The sequence below is a fragment of the Kryptolebias marmoratus genome, linkage group LG5 (genome assembly GCF_001649575.2).
Source record: "Kryptolebias marmoratus isolate JLee-2015 linkage group LG5, ASM164957v2, whole genome shotgun sequence".
NCBI classification, from domain to species: Eukaryota; Metazoa; Chordata; class Actinopteri; order Cyprinodontiformes; family Rivulidae; genus Kryptolebias; species Kryptolebias marmoratus.
Window position 1 is genome coordinate 9359912 of NC_051434.1, and position 19228 is coordinate 9379139.

General features: G+C 43.2%; 1 protein-coding gene across 1 annotated transcript; it reads right to left on the reverse strand.

The window, feature by feature from the left end:
- Window positions 1–709: 709 nt before the first annotated feature.
- Window positions 710–19090, reverse strand: LOC108241093 (synaptic vesicle glycoprotein 2A). The gene is made up of 13 exons (XM_017425015.3): window positions 18916–19090; window positions 13100–13844; window positions 12531–12711; window positions 11207–11358; window positions 9329–9462; window positions 9142–9231; window positions 8821–8928; window positions 8163–8251; window positions 7904–8068; window positions 7684–7817; window positions 4707–4913; window positions 4453–4612; window positions 710–3321 (listed from the first exon to the last, which is right to left on the reverse strand). Exons 2-13 carry the CDS (start codon window positions 13707–13709, stop codon window positions 3138–3140), a joined length of 2214 nt encoding a protein of 737 aa, XP_017280504.1. The 5' UTR covers window positions 13710–13844; window positions 18916–19090; the 3' UTR covers window positions 710–3137.
- Window positions 19091–19228: the final 138 nt, after the last annotated feature.

The window sequence follows — 19228 nt, forward strand, 5'->3', positions numbered from 1 at the left end:
TAATAAACCATTTGGAGTTCCAAATTCCTCAGGCTTGTGGAAAATCTCCACTTTATTGCTTGCTTCTTCTTTGCAACGACACAAACAAGCTACCAGATTTATCATTTATGCACATTTTTTTTGGCTCCCATCACTATTGCCTTTCCCCGGCCTCGTAATTATTTATCTCGTACCGCTACGACAAGATAAACTTGCTTAGTTTAAAGCATCCTCGTCAGATATTCGGGGATATATATTCATATACTTTATATATTTATATATATATATATATATATTTATATATATGCATGTATAAAAGTAATCTGGGTCCAAGGTAAACGAGGAGCACAGTCACCATGAACTTACTTTCAGAACACATACTCAAGTTTCACCAATTTTAACCCCACTTTGTAAGAAAAAAAAAAAAAAGAAAAACAACAATCACTGCAAGCAACAAATCTATGTCATCAACAATGAGAACACGAGTTCTTGCTTTAGACGAATAAACGGCCGGCATACAGGACGTCCAAGAAGTCAGACAATACGACACAAACATGCGTCAACATCAGCTGAATACGGAGGGCTTGTGGGCGAAGTTGTTGTTTTGGATTCAGGGCTTTTTTTTTCCGTTTCCTGTTTCGGAAACAAATCCTGGCGGTGTACGGTGTCTTTTAAAGACCGAACTGCGATGGAGCACCCGAGTCTTTTATCTTCTTTTGTCTTTTTTTTTAAATAAGAACCAAACAAATCCCACTACATATGCATTAGTTCTGTTTTTTTCCTTTTGAATGTTTTCATCCTACAGGTGAAAACATTGCAACCTAACAAACATAAAAAAAGAAAGAGTTTAAAAGTTGTGACAGTTTTGTCAGCTCAGACAGACAAACTCACACAGTCGTTCCAACAAGATGGACAAACGCAAACTATAAACATCAGATTAACATTTACATCACACCTTTAACGAGCAGATTGGTCATGTTCGAGAAAAAGTTGCTTCAGCTCAGCAGGAAGCAGGTAAGAGGAGGTTTTTCCCCTCAGATCAAAATGTTTTTAGGAGCTAAACGAACAGAAGGAAACATGTTTATTTGTTAAAAGGGAGGCAGGGAGCTCAGGAGTCAAAAAAATGCCAAAAATAAATCAATAACATCTGGAAAAATATCGAAAGAATTAAATGAACAAAGTGAAAAAAAATGCAGAAATGTTTCAAAGTATTTTTTTTTTTGTTTTCCCCTCATTTATTTTCTGTATATTTTCATTAATTTGTTTTTCTGATGGTAAAATTTGTTTCTAGTTTCGATATTTGTCACCATTTGGGTTTCTGTCGAAGGATCAAATTCCTAATCAAATGACTCTAAAATTGTTTATTTTTTATTATTATAAAATAAATAGGCTAATATTTAAAAAGTAATCAGAACAACCTCTTGAAAACAGAGCTTTTAGACTGAATTCAGTAAATAAATATGTATTTTTTTTACCTTTATGAACTTAATATAACAATGAAATACATAAATAAACACGGTAATGTATATTTTTATTATTATTTGACTGTTTAACCCAATTTTTAATTGACTTATTCTGTTTGATGTTTTGCTTTTTACTCTTTTGCAGATTTCTTTTATCTTTTTATGGCGTCCGTGACTCCATAAGATAACAGTATTAAAACACACACACACACACACACGTCCCATAAACTCACTCGCTGATTGTCGACACACAAATAGATGAGGAGAAATGACATCAAGGTGTGGCGGTTTGTGTAAATAAAGATTGAATTTCAGGTGTTTTAGGGTTAGAATAAAATCAACATCGACTCTTTTCGTTCACTGACTCATCGTTTAAATCCTTCTTCAGTTTTGGTCCCTTTTTATTTGTGCTTATGACTGGAATGAAGTCACGCGGCTGCTTGTTGAAAGGGGGGGAGGTGACACTAAGATTCAGGGTGAAACCATCATTCTGAGGGACTGCACTTCCGTTTGGACTCTGATGACTCGTTTTCCGGTTGTTTCCGAGGAATCTTTGGGATTTTGTTGGGTTTTTTTTTTTTTTAAATGAAATGACTTCTGTTTTATAAAAATCTGCTACTTGATAAAATGGATCTGGCTCGTCACGCACAGCGGTGGGTGAACGGACAGGACGCTGCGAACACACACACGCAGATCCTTGTACACAAACAGTCGTTTAAACTTGTGAGGTGAAGCTTCTTATCCCCCCCGTCACAAAGCTCACATAAAACACACACACACACAACTAATATACATTAAAATCACACTACAGCTGACAAAAATCCGTCCCACAGGCGTGTCTGTGTTTCACTCGTTAACATCAACAAACAGGGAGGGTAAACATTGGTTTAACACTGAGGAACTGGATCCAGTTGTTCCCATGTACGACAGAATCCTGTGAAATGCGTCTCCACTAGTTTGAATAATAATCTTGAATCGTGTGAATAAATCAAGCTCTCCTGGCAGGTTTTTAATGCTGTTTTTTTTTTTTTTTTAACCACCACTCAGCCGGATCTGGCTTCAGTGACAGGGCTGTGGTTCAGGATTAACAAGCCTTCTCGGAGGAAAACGCATCAGAGAAGGCACTTTTTGGGAAACGCGTGTGTCAGGGCGGGTCTGGATGGGAGCTGAACTGTGTTCATGTCACGGTGAACTAAACAGCAGCACCGCAAGCCGGAGCTCAAAGACACACAGGAAAGAAGAACACTGCGATCCGATCTGAAAATATTACATTAAAAAACTTTTTTTTTTCACCTCCCTGGTTTCAATTTACCATTTAGTTTAAATCTAGCTGCATATTTCTTTTTCCACACCACCTCGCCCCGCGGTGCAAGGACATGTAGGTGTAGATGTTTATCATACCTGACAGGGCAGCTGCAATTAAGCCCAAGGTGTTGTGACGGTGCAGCTGATCTACCTCTTTTAGGAGCTCTGTGTGCCTGTGGAGACACTGATTGATGCGATCCACATTTCAAAGGATTCTGGGCCTACATTGGGGGGGGGAGGAGGAGGAGGAGGAGGAGGAGGAGGGGGAGGCAGTCTCTACTGTTGCTGTGAAACGGGACGGGCAGCGCTGAAGCTCTCGGGGATGTTCGGGCTTCTCAAACACACTCGCTGCGGCCGCACTCCGGCTGCCCGCTTGCTGGTCGTCCTGGTTTACTGCAACACCTGGCCTCTCGTCTCGGGCAACTTTGTCGCGAGGAAGCTGCCGGCGGCGAGCGCGCCGGCGGCGAACAGGATGGGCACAGCCTTGGTGATGCCGACAAACGACTGGAAGATGCTGATGCCCAGCACAGCCGCCAGTTTGCAGAGGGCGTTCAGGAAGCCGAACGCCGTGGTCCTGCAGACAAACGCAGAGATAAATACAGGCTGACAGACGTCTTACTACTGCTACACCAAGTAAAACATCTGCAAACTAATGTGACCAGAAGGCACCTTGTCTTGGTTTCTAAAGACACGTCGCCTCGTCTCCAAGGAGCTTTCCAAGCTTTGAAACTGAGGACAGTCGCTGAACTCGCGTGCAAATCATTCTCCCTCCCCTCCCTTCTGGGTGAGGGTCATTACACTGTCAGCTATTTATCGTTAAAATAACTGTACATTACTGGGAGCCATTAAAATTGTTGTAAAATGTACTACAGTAGCACATCAACGCCATAAAGCTAAATGTGTGCTACGATACTGAGTGGATGCAAAATATGATTTCATACCCTAAAGCCAAAATAAAATAAAACACTTGTCTTAAACCATGAAGTCTTTCATATCAAGATGGATGACGCCCGTTTCTTTATGATAAGCCATCTTTACTGCAGTTCCTGTCAGGAGGCGAACTCAGAGCGCAGACTCATCTTCAGAACTTAAAGTAAAATAAATTTATTGTTAAATAAAGAAACCAAAAAAACCACTGACATGGCAGCAAACCTAAACATAACCAAGCAAACCTGAGACACAAGACAAGAGCGACAACAAACCAGCAGGAGATGACCAGGTTTTAAACCAGAGGGTAATTAGGTGAAGTGGGCACAGGTGAGATGATTACAACTAGGATCAGGTGAAGATGTGCGTGGCAGGAAAACAAGAGACTGACTGAGGAGAAGTGAATGATGAATTCTGGCCCACACTCCAGCATGGTAGATGGCGATAATACATCTAAACGTTAGATGTCACCCGCCAGTAAACCCAAGAAGAAGAAGAAGAAGAAGAAGAAGTGAATGATGACAGGAAACAATCCTCATTAAACTCATTGTTTTTTTGGTTAAAATCCTCCCAACAATCTGCAGCAAACTATCCTTTCTGATACACAACTTGTCTTCCTAATCCAACCAAAAAAGAAGCCAATTAAACACAAAAAACACCACAAGTAATAATATAAGAAGAAGAAATACCATAACTTCCCTGAATTCGTCGCCCAAGAACTGGAAACCCAGAATCAACCAAACAGAAAGCCTTTTATGTCTCGACACGTGTTGGTTACCTTTTATCTGAAGGGTAGAGCTCCACCGTTATCACGTCCAGGGCGTTCCACGAGGCGATGCTGATGCCACCGAACAGACACAGGAGGGCGATCATCCCCGACTCGGTGTTGCCAAACATCAGGAAGAAGCAGCTGACGCAGGATATGACGCTGGACCCCGCTGTGTGACGAGAGGAGGGAGAATCTCACTGAAAAGACGACCTCCGAGGCCACGCGTGTACGGTAAATGGTTCAGACGGATCAGATGTGCCTACCCAGCATCCTTAAACGGCCAATTTTGTCCATCAGCAGAGCCGACACGATGTTCCCCGGCAGCACAGCCAGCGTACCCAGAAAGTTGACGAAGTATATCATGTAGGCGTTGTTGAAGTCGTCGCTGAAGTCCAGCATGCAGCCCTCCTTGTTGTGGAGGAAGGTGCTGTTGATCAGCTTACAGTTGACAAACCTGTACTTGAATAAGTCTGAGGGGAGAAAAAAGAGCTTTTTACTTCGTTAATACCGAATCCAAGCCAGAAATGAAGTAGTTTTACTGAGAGTGGCAGATTATGTCAGGGTTTTCACCACCTCTGCATGTTTTCTTCTATTTCTCCAGTTTTACTCCCCCCACCATCAATAGAAGGTCTCGATTTAAAATAAAAACGCAGCTTTTACATGAAGTTCATGGTAATAAAACCGGAGCGTGTGCTGTCGCCAAAGCTAACTGCGATCGAACAAAATCTGAGTATTTTTCTAGCCAAGCAGAATGAATTATACGTCACTTTAACTCTTACAAAAATAGGAATGGAGCTTGGATTGTGGAAATAGGACCCAAACCCAGGCAGACAGACGGTTCTTTTCCAAGATCTGGATCATCTAAACCAGTGGTTCCTAAACTTTTCAGCTTCTGACCTACAAAATAAGAGCATCAGAGGCTTGTGACCCCAAATATTCCCACTTTAATTGTACAATTTCTGCTATTAAAGAAGAACATACTACTTTTATTAATTATTATTGTTGCTTCTGCTCTTTGCTGTAATTATAGTGAAAATATGCCATTGGCAGACTTTTTATATTTAATTTTATCTCTGGAGTTCCTTTGGGGATCCTCACGTCACATTTCATGACCCACTATGGAGCCTTGACCCCAACTTTGGGAACCACTGATCTAGACTACTGTAGTGAAGCAAAGTCCTGCTCTTTTCTGGGATCCGGATTATTTGGCCCAGCTCACCTCCCTGAAGGCTCCTCACCAGCACTACACCATGACGGCTGACAAGAGGCAGATGTGACGATGACTAAATGAGAACCAGGCGCGGCGGGGACCAGAAAACACAGCTGGCAGGCAAACCACCAGGACTAACAAGCACACAAGAAACGAGAAACCAGACCAGGAAGATTCCAGCCGAACCACAAAATAACCCAAACGTGACCCGAAACCTAAAAGCTGAAACTTTAATCCGTTCAGTTTGGGAGCAGAACATGTCTGACTCTGTTGTGAGGCAGAAAGGTGCTATAAAAACAAATCCATCTGCTTTTACTGAAGCTCATTTAAGGTAGAAATTCAACGTAAAAACATCCAAAAACAGAGGTTTCATCTCCTGAAAGGTCTTTTAATAAACCGAATGTTAATAAAAAGTGACATAAAAGATTTTAGACGATTCCTTGTTGGGTCGTAAATCCTCTCCAGTTTGCTTGGGATGTTCAGATTTCCTGCTGACGATGTTAAAATCTGAGCCCCGCCGATAACTCAAAGCAGCGTTTTGACGGGAAGTCAGCAGCGAATCGCTGATTCCAACGTTTATGGTTCATGAATGACACAGGTATGGAAGAATGCATGGCTGGCTTCAGGAAAACCTAAGCTGATGAAAATAAAAAATAAAAACCAGCGCCAACACGTCAGGAGAGGCTCAGATGTGTTTCCCAGCTCATGATTTAAATCTCTGTCAGAAACCCAAACCACAAACAGCACAGCTACCAAACGCTTTGTTTCCTAACAGCATTTCGCTTTCCACATCTTGAAGCCACGTTTTTTTTTTTTTTTTTATCTTTTAAAAACACTATCTGAGCTGGATTTGTTTGCATTGCTATGGTTACCAGTCGAGCCGCTGCGGCGTAACCCGTGGTTACCACTTAGCAGAGAGCGCTGCCGTGATTGATGACGTCTCTGCTTTAAAACTGTTGGCAGTAAACCTACAGCAATCCAACCAGCTAAAACTGAAGGCTTTCCTGCTTTTTATCAGTTTCATTTTGCTTTAAAAGCCTCAAAGGTTTGCTGCATCTTGAACACGTCACGTCTTCTATTTGTGTGAATGCTCGTTCTTGGTTTTTTTGTAATTTTCTGTCCAAGTTCTATGATTTACCCTCTTCTGCAGCCTTTGTGCTTTTTTAGCCGTTCATACGTCCAAACGTTCAGCTCCTTCAGCAGATGGGGGCTGCAGCTTCTGGTCTCTGCAGCTTTTATGCTTTTCGAAATATTCTACATTATTTACGAACATTTTCCCCGTAGAAGTACATTGATCTCTTAACTTCCTTTAAAAACGTTGTTCTCTGAAATCTGCTCCAGCAAATTTGCCCCATCTTTGTCTTCTTATGCTGCTTTTCGTGGGGGTTCCCAACTTCCTCACGTGAGTCGCAGAGGCGCGCAGCCCCCGTCCTTCGAGTTTTGAACGTGTTCATGGGGTTGAATCTCTCAAATCAGTCCCAGAGGGATCATCGGCGTCTCCAGTTTGCCTCAGACTCCTCTCCAAACGCGTCTGCAACCCTAGAACTGCACTTTGAGCTCTCCTCAGGCAGAAAAATCATCCAGAGGCAAACGTTCAGCTCTAAAGACAACGCTGGTAATAAATAATGATTGAAAAACTGACTCAGATCTGCCTGCTTTCATTTCTACAGCGCAGATTAAATCACAAACATTTGGGCGGAGGTGGGAAACAAAACACAGCATCTCTAATTGTGAATTTAATCCGTTCAAGCAGGAAATTTGTGTGTTGGCAATTTGCATTTTGAATGAAAATTTCCCATTGAAAATAATGCAAATAAACCAAAAAAAAACTGTACAGGGCTTCCTGTAACGGTAAGAACTGTAAGAAGCGTTTTGTGATGAAACAAGCTAAAGGAATCGTTTCTGTTACACATTTTTAAAGAGTCATGACTCAAAGTATTGTCTTATAAATGTGTCAAAATCACATTCCCCTTATATATCTGTTTACTCAGTACGGATCACAGAATATAAACCTGCCCCGTTATATTTACCTGTGTTGTAGAACAAGCTGGCGATGAAGGTGCAGTTCCTGAAGAACGTGTGCGTGGAGGTGATGTCCTCAAAGTAGCACTCCTCGAACACCGAGTCCTCGAACACCATGGACTTCATCTTCAGATTCAGAAACCTGTGGGGAGTTTTCAGGACGGTCAGGCGAGTTCTGCAGCAGTCAGATTGCTCCCGCGGCCGATTGACTGTAAAATCTGAACTTACTTGTCATTGAAGTAGTGTCCATCGCGGTGCACTTGGTTCTCCAGGGTGAAGTTGAAGGTGACGTGCTCCACCCGCTCCTTGGTGAAGGTCTTGGTGCGTGACTCGTACTCCTGCTTCTGGATGTATTTGATCATGTCAGGGAACCACACCGTCAGGCCGTAGTAGCTGCAAGGACGTGAGAGGCAAGGCAGATGGAAAGAGCCCCGGGAAACAATGTGACCGGAGGATCGGCGTGCGGTTTCCGGCCGCTTTGGTTTACCTGAAAGACATGCTGAACCAGACGGCCATGAGCATGAAGGTGGTCCGTTTATACTCGGGGCTGAAGCAGGCGAGAATGTTGTTCCGGATCTGGAAGCATTACAGAACAGATCCCTGAGCAGTTTCGGCTTCGAGGAGAACTTTAATGAACTTTAGCTCCAAACTTTACTGTCAATACTTTTTACTCAGCAGGCATTAAGCGTGTAGGCGGATGGTAGATGGAGGCTGTAGGCGTGTGCTTGTAGCAGAAAGTGGGCCGAATGCAAATCGAGACTGGGCGTAAATCTGGCTTAGAGCTCCATGCACAGAGCTGTGATGCTGCAGCTATGTGTAACACAGCTTCGATGTGTTTAAACAACATATTTACAAAGGAATATGGTTGCATCTGCACTGTTTGCTTTTACCAACTCAGTAAATGTTCCTACAGGCAGCTTGGAGCTGTGAAATCTCTCTTTTGCAGTAAAAATATTGCAGGTTTTGGGAACCTGCGGCCTTACGCTTCATGTTTTTAAAACTTGATTTACAAAAAAAAAAAAAAAACAAAACACTATTTTCATCCAGAAGTGGATGCAAAACATCCAATATTCTTTTTTTTTTAACAGAGAAGCTCACATTACCATGACATCCACCATATTTGTAGCTTTTGGAGTTTCACTGACCTGCTGGGAGAGACTCATAATCTTCAGTCTGTAGCGCTGCCAGACAGGGGTGTCGGTGCCAATGTCCACCAACTCATCAATCTGCTTCACGGTCTTAATTGTGGTGACCTTTGATTAAACAGATACAAAATATTAGAAGGCTTAAATAGTAACAATCAATGTAAATAACCTACAAGTGTTTTTTTTTCTTTGTATACATTTGGACACTACTGTATGTGGATGACAGGGATGGTTTTGTCCTGATGTTGGAGCTGATTGGTGTGTTAGCTGCTGTACTACAACATAACCTGATAAAAGGTAGGTTTCCTCATAGATACTCACAGTAAACACCCTCTCTGGGTGTCCTTTAGCTCTCATGTTTGTGTCGTGGACTTGCTTCAGAATCATCCAGCCTTCGTCATGTTTGCCATTCTGATAAAAAGGGACAAAAAAAGAAATATTAATATTTTCTACCAGCAATTACTTTAGCTTTAGTAAAAAGCGGTAAATAGGCGAGCCTTTGGCTGACCTCTAAGTAGAAGCGGGGGCTCTCCGGCATGGCGTTGAGGGCAGCGATGGCCGCCACAGAAGGAAACGCGCACACTAACACAAACACACGCCAGCTGTGGAACTGATACGCCGAGCCCATCTGGAAACTCCAGCCTGCAAGGATAAAAAAAGGACATTTAAGCACAAATTAGCTCAAATACTTGGACATTTACAGCTGAGAACATTGGCTTGGCCTTAAAACACGAGTGGCACAACATGATCAGTGTATTTATTTCTTCTTCAAGCTTTGTCAGAGGTGAGTTTAAGTGCCAAATCCAATACTGTCTTTCTATTTCATCCCTACTGATCGCCAGAGTGCTTGAAGCACCGCCTCTGGCGGTCATCCGGGATTCATAGAACCGTAGTTACAACTGTAACTTTCGATATTTGTGATACAAAGAGCTGACATTTTTAGAAATAAATGTGATAAACTTCTGGATGAGAGTAGCAGTCTCAGGTCAGCTGCTCTTGTATTCAGTTCATTGAGGCCTTTTAACGGGGCTTGGTGATGATGATGATGTATTCTCTTTGACCTGATGTCTTGGCTCTCCCTTGCTGTAGCATTATTGTTATGCCTCGTTAATCTGTGATACCAGATTCCTCATGCAAACGCTGGGACATTGGGTTCACAGTTACATCTTAGTCAGTCTGGATGTTTTTCTTTTGTAAAGTTTATTGTCTTCATTCATCAATGTCTTGTCCCAGTAGCCCATTTCTCATCAGCATATCCTGGTTTCCCAATATCTGACAAGAACCTTGTGAATCCAGGTGACAACCAAGCCAACAGAGCATCATTTAAATGTCCCTCACTAAACATGGAAGCTGCACAGGGGTTCGAACAGATGACCTCCTGTTCTAAGGTCCTGCAACAACACCCCTGCCCCAACCACCCAGCTCTCAAAACGAGTGAGTTTGTGCAGACGTTAAGGCTTCAGTGGAGCCAGTGGTGCACTCGGGGCTGGAAGAGCGGCTCCAGCAGATCTCAGGGACAACCTGAGAGATCTCTGCTCTGAAGAGCGCAGTCCTGAAAACAGCTGAGATACTGAAGAGAACCCTCAAGCTCCCAGGACTCTGGTAGAGGACCCGAGCTTGAAGCGAAAATGGGACTGTCCAGGTGGGAAAAACTGGATGAGATATATATATGTATATATGTAAGTCTTTCCTTGTCTGTAGCAGGTTTGACAGCAGAGATTATAAAGGTGGGTTTCATAGAAGATAGCATTCTAACACTAAAATTACCTGGTTCGATGGTCTAAATTTTTAAAGCTTAGGCAATAGAGAGACATGGAAAAAAAGTGGATGTTGAATTGTTTGCCATGAAAAGTAAACAACAAAGATTTAGATTGGATCACTGACCCCAGTGCTGTCATGTTAGTCAGATTTCTCCACATTGCAAACTGTAATTTTGAATTCACTTTATTTGAGTTTTTTTTATGTACCAAAAAAAAACAAGAAAGTTCACCAACATTTTTTTTTCTGACTAAGATCGACTAATTAACCAGATTGTGTTTGCCAAAAATCTGATTCCCTGCGATATCCCACCAACACTTTTGGCTCATTTACAAAAATGAACCAATTATAGCCCTTTCAGATAGAAGTCAATGTGTGTTCATGTTGTTGACTCACACTGAGGGGGTGTCATATGTGGTTTTATTGTTAATAAAGAAACCTTATATACTATTGAAACGTGTTAAAAGCACATTTAAACCTGCAGTGGACAGATGTGTTTATCGTTCGGTGAGGCTGAATGCACGTCTGACGCTGCTGAGAAAATAAAACAGGAGCTCAAGGAATCCAATTTCATGCTGCAGAAGCCATTAAAGCTTTTAAGCTGCAACGATTTTATTTTCAAACTCACCATAGTGTGGGATGATGGCCCAGGCCATAGCCGAAGCGTATATTCCCCCGATCATCCAGAACATGCAGAGCCAGCTGAGATGCTCGCCGCGTTTCTCCTGGGACAGAAACTCGGAGTAGTAGGAGAAGACGATGGGGATGGAGCCACCGATTCTGTAAGAGTCACACACCAACTGAGCTCACGGGCGAAGGTCACTGAAACGTTCTTCAGATTAGAAGTTAAACTTGTTTATTCCAAACTGAAGAACCTGAAAAGTGTGCAGAGATCCTTTAAACCACTGCATCTAATAATACGGTGTCTGCTGGACTGTGGTGCTGAGAACAACACACAGCCAAACAAAATAATCTCTCATTTATACAAAAGATTTGGATGAACATCACCAATAATCCAGCGGATCTATAACATGTTGTTTAGTTTTCCCCATCCTGTGAGGAAAAACTTCACAGAACGACGCCTGTTGTGGTTCAGATGAACCCTCTGAATTTAAAATTAGGCTGTTTTTACTTTTTAGCAAAACATCTCAGAAACCAGCAGACAGATTTTTAATGAAACCTGCAGAAAATGATCCTTAAATGTGTCAACCTGATGATTCAAAATGGCTGCCACAGCCAAATGACCTTCGAAAACACAAAGAAATAGCTATAATTTTATTGATTTTACAGAAACTGAACCAAAACTTGGTGAAATATGTTACTTATTGTGCATGATTGTTCCTAAAAACTTTAGCTGTAATTGTTGGCGTCGACCCAGTTTTGACTTTAAGCAAAATATGTCATGAACCTTTGGATGGGATCTCACAAATCCACGTCAAGGTTTGACAGAAACAACTTCAACTCTGTCGTGTTTGATTCTCAACAAAAAAAAACATGTCGTTCTGACAGGCTAAGTGCCAAAAAATACCATTTTAAATTATACTTTTAAGTGATTCTTTATAAAAAACCAAAAACTTCCATTGAGTTTTGTGCCTTCTTGAAGCCTGGCTTACTCAGAAATCAGAGTTAATTGGCTTCATAAACAGAGAAAAACGGGACATTCATCCGCGACGTTAAAACTGCTGGCAGATTAAGTGAAAACACTAATAATCTCATTACAGTCGAATGTTCTGCTCAGATTAACAATAACATGAACAATGCTGCAACACGTCTCGCTTGTTCAGACGTCTTCTGGCCACGAAGTTAAACTCTTTCATATTAAAGGTGGTTTTTAATGGTGTATGCATTCTGGTAATCGTATAATGAAGCGAACAAAAAAAGTGCAGCGAGCTGGCCGCCGACATCAGGCTTTACGAGGCGGATCCGAAAGGAACGGCGAGCCTTGCATTTACCCAACGCCTGAGAGGAGACGGCAGAACAGGAAGGTGCTGTAGCCCTGCACGAAAGACGAGAAGAAGGAGAAGATGCTGTTGATGGAGAGCGAGATGAGAAGGGACTGCCGACGGCCTATCCGGTCGGCCAGAGCCCCCCAGAGGAAAGCCCCAACCATCATCCCAAAATACACGATGAGACCTGGAGAGAAAACGAGCAGAAACGGAAACGTTACACACGTGTCAGTTTCCAGCGTTTTCCACTTCATCTAAGTTCATCTAAGTTTTTAAAATGAAGTGATGCAGTGTTGAAAATCTCCACAGCTTCTGCAGCTCTTGTATCTGGTAGGACCTGGTGTTGGAGGTGGGACTGGCTGAAAATAAACATGTGTGATCAGTGTGATGAAGGAGCACGTCGCCAAGAGCAACAGTGACTCATTACGTGGTTTTAAATAGTACAACTTGAGCCTGAGCTACAGCGGCCTTGAATACATCACTAACACTTATAATATCCATATTATTCTTCAATGAAACTAAAAACGAGTTGTTAGACTGCAGTCAAAGCGTGCATCACCATTTAAACGTCTTACCGAGCATGCTTTTGCTGGGTTCAGACAGACACATGTCCTTCTCTGCGCTGGGGAGGACGAACCCCACCACAAAGATTTCTACACCGTCCGCCATCAGCGCCAGCCCCAGCACGAAGTACAGGGACCACTGGAACTTCCCGTGACCGCATTCTTGTAAAATGGTCTCGTACTGCTGAGCCAGCTCCTCCTGGTCCTTCCGCCTCTCGGCCTCCGACACCCCGATATCTCGGAACTGCTGGGCTCCGGCGGCCATGGAGCCCGGCCCTCCGGCCAGGCTCCCTTTGCCCGAGTCGGCCCTGGGGATTCCCTGGTACTCGCCCTCGTAGATCTCGTCATCCTCGTCGTGACCCTCCGTGGAGTCGCTGTGGCCGCCCTCGTCGTCGTTGGCCGCCTGGCTGTCGCTGCGGTAGTAGCCTCCATCCTGGCTTCCCTGCATGGGGTAGTCGTCGTCATCGTCTTCCTCGAAGCGGCTGTAGGACCGCCGGCTGTACTCGTCGCTCACCCGATCCACGGAGCGGCCCACCTTCTTCGAGGCTTGCCGCTTGACTTCTTTGGCAATGTCTTTGGCACCTTTAATGAAGGCAGTCCGGTTTTGGTAGCCGTCCTCCATGTTTGAGAGGTTTCAGAAGAAGTGAGGTCAAAGGTCAAAGCTGAGAGGCCCCTTGAATGTGCTGGGGCTTCAGACCGGTCAGGATGTAGTCCAAAGATTTAAAGTGAGACAGTCAACAGGCTCTTCTTGTTGTGCCTGGGGAGAAAATACAGATTTCAACTTGTCAGATTTCATCAAAAAGGTTGTTCGTTATCAAACACTTCCGCCCAGTCAGATGACCGCTGGAAGCCTTTTATCCCACAAATAAATGAGCAAATCTTTGGAGCCTACGGGCCGGTTCAGAGGGGATTAGGAGCAGATGCTTCAAATGGAATATTGACATTTATAGCTGGAAAGATCATAACAGGGACGACAAAATGAATACAAAAAGCACAAAGTGGTCCAAAATGACTACAAGTGGCTTCAGTGTGCACACACATGGCAGGATTTCATGTAAATATAAGGCCGACTTCAGCCAAAACATAAAAGAGTCAGAGCTATTCATCTTTTTGTTCTTCATTACCTAAAAATAAGATTTAGGTTTGGACTGGTTTATATCTGTGATTGAGGTAATTGTTCCCGTTTGTAGAAGGAAGGAACAGCTGAATCTATAAACAGGTAGGCAGATATCGGACCGGAAAGGCTTTGGAGAAAGCTCATTTTTCTTGTTGTTTTATTAACAACAAATTAAAAAGAGCAGTAGGCAAAAATTGCTCTTTGTTAGTTACTGACTCACAAACATAAACCACCAAAACCTGAATGTGTTTGGTTTTAGTATTGGACTTATTCAGCCTCTGAAATGACCACGGTGCACATGCGCCTTTTTATTTATTATTTTCTTCTTTTAGTATTTGTTTTTGCTGATTTTGAGAAATCTGAGAAATTGAGAAATTTCCTTTATTTAAGGATAAAAACAAAACTTAAAAAAAGGACTGCAGACATGTCAGTCTTTATGATACAAAAAAAAGCCATCAAGTTGTTGTGGCCATGTTTCTTCACTGAAAACAATTTTAAAAAGATAATTACTAAAATTACTGCAGCTTTCTGTCACCTGTGCTTTGGTTTGCCTTGTTGCTGAAAAGTGCTGTGTAAATAAATCTCACTTCACTTCACCTGAGTGACTGCTTTTCGAAAGTTCAACACAAAAATGGAAAACTGCTGCTTTTCGTTTCCACTTTCGCCATCAACCTGTCATCGCTCAAAACTGTGATTTGTTGGAAGCAGAACTGAGGCAAACGCTAACTTGTGTACGTTCTTTGAAAATAAATTGCTATTTTTAAAATAAAATTGTAAACTTTAGAAGTTTGGTTTAATGCAGTGCAGTCACTTCACCTTCATCCTGGTGTATAACCACTGGTTATACAAATATATGTACAAAGAACAAATCTGGGATGACTGTGATATGAAACACACATCAAATTTGATTCAATAAAACAAAATAGTGAGTCACAAATAAAGCTGAGTCGCTGAAGGGACACAGGACAGGCTTTTATAAAATCTCTTTGAGCTGCTCTTTTTCCTCACATGCCACCAACCAAACCACCTGATCCACCTGTAGTCACTTCTTCCCAGGTTACACCTGTTGCTGTTTCAACATCCACCCGGCGTGCGCTCTCTGCTGAGTCACAGAAAGGTCTGAGAAGTGATTATGAGGCGAGACATGAAGCCTTGAATGGCTTCTAATGGAAGTTTTCTCAGAAACGATTTGAGTGCATCGCTTCATGATGAAGAGCTGCACTAATTCACATGGATGGAATCTGGATTATCGGGGTAAGACTGCGCCTGTGTGCGATTCTGACCCTTTAAAATCCCCAAATCTTGCACTAAATAAGTAAGGAGGCAGGGGGGCAGAGACCATCTAAAAGGATCCAAACAGTTTCAGTAAATGGAAAAGAAGAAGAATTGTGACATTAATAATACATTAGATATTGAACGGAAGTCAATTAGCAAAAGGCCCACAACGTCAGACTTTGCTCACACGATTAAAAGATCACGTCTGGTGATAATACATCAGCACAGAAGATGACAAAAAAATTTTAAAAAGCTGCGTGTCACGGCAAATGATCCTTGAAATTAAAAACGAGAGGAGCAAGAGAAGAGACGTCTGTTTCACCCGCCTGCTGCTGGATCGCTGCAAAACAGGAACCTGTTGTTTAAACCAAACTTTTCAGCTTCCGACCCATAAAATAACAGTGACAGAGGTGTGTGACCCCATCTGTTGGCTGTTTAAATACCACAAAATGCTAATGATCCTAATAAATAAGGGCATAATGGCAACACAAACAGTCTTAACATCTATTATGCTATTTTTTAAATCAACTTATTGACTTGTATTTCAAGTTTTTGTAACGATTATGGTGCAAACAAAAACAATGTTTTTTATTGTAAGTTGATGTCTGGAGATTATCTAAGGACCCCTACTTGGTGTTGGGTGACCCACACTGGGGTCCCGACCCCAACTTTGGGAATCGTTGGTTAAAAGAACCCTTTTTTTTTTAAGGCTCCAGCGTGTTCCTTCAGCCGATGAGCCCGACTCACGCCTGTGTGCTCCTGCGTGCCTCGGGTGACTGTGCAAGCATCTGCGTCGCTTTTAATTTGTGCCGCGGGAGAAACAGCAGCAGGACAATCGTGGGACGTCGCTGTGCCTCTGCCAGCGCCTCATAAACAACCTCTGACAGGTAATCACGGGCCTGACGGAGCTCTTGTAATGTATGCACAGAACCAAACGAACGGGCATAAAAAAAAAAACACAGAGGGAGACAAACAGCTCTTCGTACCAGCCATTAAAAACACCTGCAAGTCAGGACCTCTCCTGCAGCTAATGTTGCCACGTTTACTAAAAAAACGGTGAAATATTTCCTTTGGAGAGCTACAGTAAGAGCAAAATTCTCAATGTTTCTGTCTAGAACAGCGTTGTGCGACATTTAGATACTCTGATACTCAATTTAGTCCTAAAAGCTTTACATTTGGACAGCCGAGTCGTTAAAGGGAGAGTTTAAACACACTGGAGTGGAGTTCTGTGGAGAGGTAATGAATAATTAATATCTTACCTGTCGTAGAAAGCTCTCAGTTTGGAGAAATAGTTTAATTCCGACCAAACCGATGAGTTAATGTCTAAGCAAAGCAACTATAACCTCAAAGAGTTCCCATCAGTTCCTGCAAACCCTGTGGCATTAGTCGGTTGTTCCAGCAGACGTATTATAGTCGGAATGACAGCATATTTTTCTGGACTGATGTTGTTCGAAGAGCTGCAGGTAAGGTAGGAACTGAACTGAGCCCCACTTTAAAAGGTCTGAACCACTTTAATGTTGTTGTTCACTCTCATCTAATAGCTCCGTATTTCTGCTGGGGACTGAACGCCGTGCGCCAGTCCAAACACAGTCCTGATTGGGTTACGCTGTTGCGTTTCGTTTCCAGTCACGGGGCAGCAGATTGTTTCCTGTCAGCCTCTGAGCAGAGAGACCCGACGGGCCTGGTCAGCCAGGCTCAAACGCAGGAACCGAACCTAACCTGAGGATCTCATGGGTCGAAACGGCCTCTTTAAAAACAACAACCGCACTGTTTTCACTAATGTTACCGTTTTCATCCTCTTCCTCTTCACTCTGATTCTACTCCATCAGCCTGATGAGACTTCCTCTAGGGGGTCTCACTCACACTTAAAGGAAGAACAGTACAGATATTCACAAACATGGCTGTTAGTAAATAATATCTTACCTGTCGTAGATAGCTCTTTGAACCACCTCAGTTTGGAACAACTGAGTTTAATTCTGACCAGATAAATAAAATCATGTCTAATCTGGATGAGGCAGAGACCAAAGTGGACTGCTGCCATCTTCAAACAGCTGCAAACTCAGACATTTCATATTGGATCGTGCGAACACTGATTTATAAACCTTTACATTAAAGCATCGGTGTCCAGTCCTGGTCCTGCAGGTTCTCGATGTTTCCCTGCTCTTCAGCAGGTATTCAGGTTCTGCAGAAGAAGGTTCATGACTCAGTCGTTCAGATCTGCAGGACAGAGGCCCTCCAGGTCCTGGACTGAGCCGCCTTAAAGTCAAAGTCACGGTTATCCCTGCGGAAATGTCATATTTCTGAAGAAGGTTCCCCAGGTTGCTACAAAGTTGCTACAGCTAGCTGCCACTGCCACTATTTGCACTTGTAAATAACCACAGATGTGCAGTAAAGGTTTAGAAAATGCTTAAACCGCCATAAAATTACTGAAATTGGATGTTTTTTGTTTCTAAGATGGCAGCAATCCACTTTTTGGACTCAATCAGAACTGAACAGTTTCTCCAAACCGAGGTGGTTCAAAGAGCCGCGTACCACAGGTACCACAGGAAGGCCTTACTTCAAAAGATCTGAACAATCCCTTTAATGCAGCCTGTGTTTTAATGGGTGCATTTATTTATTATTTTTTAAATCTCATTAAAAGTCATGACAGTGAGACAATAAGGACTCTGTGTTAACTACTGCACATTCAGATAGATAGATAGATAGATAGATAGATAGATAGATAGATAGATAGATAGATAGATAGATAGATAGATAGATAGATAGATAGATAGATAGATGGATGGACACTTCTCTCACTTCATCACTGCTGACAGCCTGCAACAGAGGAGGTGAGGAAGAGGAAGGCCTGAGGAAGAAGAGGGTTGATTTTCAGAGAAATGAATCAGTAACAGCATGAAGGATTCTTTAACTGGACTCAGCAGCGTTTCAAAGCACAGTGTGTTCTGACTGATAATCGGCCAAAGAAAGGCGCAAAGACCCGCTGGATCCTGATGTGGTGATTTAACACGAGCAGGCGGAACAGCAACAGGGTGAACCAGAAATCAATGGAAGCAGCTTCCAGTCCTCAGTCAGAGGCAGACAGAATAAGAGGGCAGGCCTCGACGCGCCAGCAGGCCACTTTACCCGCACGCAGCCTCCAAACGCGGCCAATTAGGCTACATCCCGAGCAGCAGCAGCCTCAGCAGCAGCAGCTCGGAGTCTCCCAGCCCGCAGCCCGACAGACGCGCGCTCATTCTGAGAAAACACCGGGCCGAGCAGCCCGTCACGACTCGGATCAGATTCCGGGCCCGACTCACAGAATCCGAGCTGGATTTCTGCGGGAAGGGAACGTTTCCGACGGCGGAGCACGCCCGACGCGCCTTTCTCCAAGAAGAAGAAGAAGAAGAAGAAGAAGAAGAAGACGATGCTGCCACATAATCAGATTTTCCCTCACCTTAAAGCCCGCGAGCGTCCCTCTTCAGCGCGGAGATGGTGAGGATGAGGATGGAGGAGCAGGAGGAGGAGGAGGATGGAGGATGCGTACAGGAGGAACCGAGTGATGATGATGATGATGATTCGGAGGAGAGAAGCCCACGACATCCACTCATCTTACTGACGCTCAGCGGGTCCCCTCCCCTCCCCCCTCCCCCCCAGCAGCGCGCGCGCTTCGTGTCTAAAGGGTTTTTTTGGCGCATCTTTGTGCTCAGTTTTGCGCAATTTTCTTCGAATATTTATTTCAGCGTCTTTTTGTTTATTTGTTTGTTTGG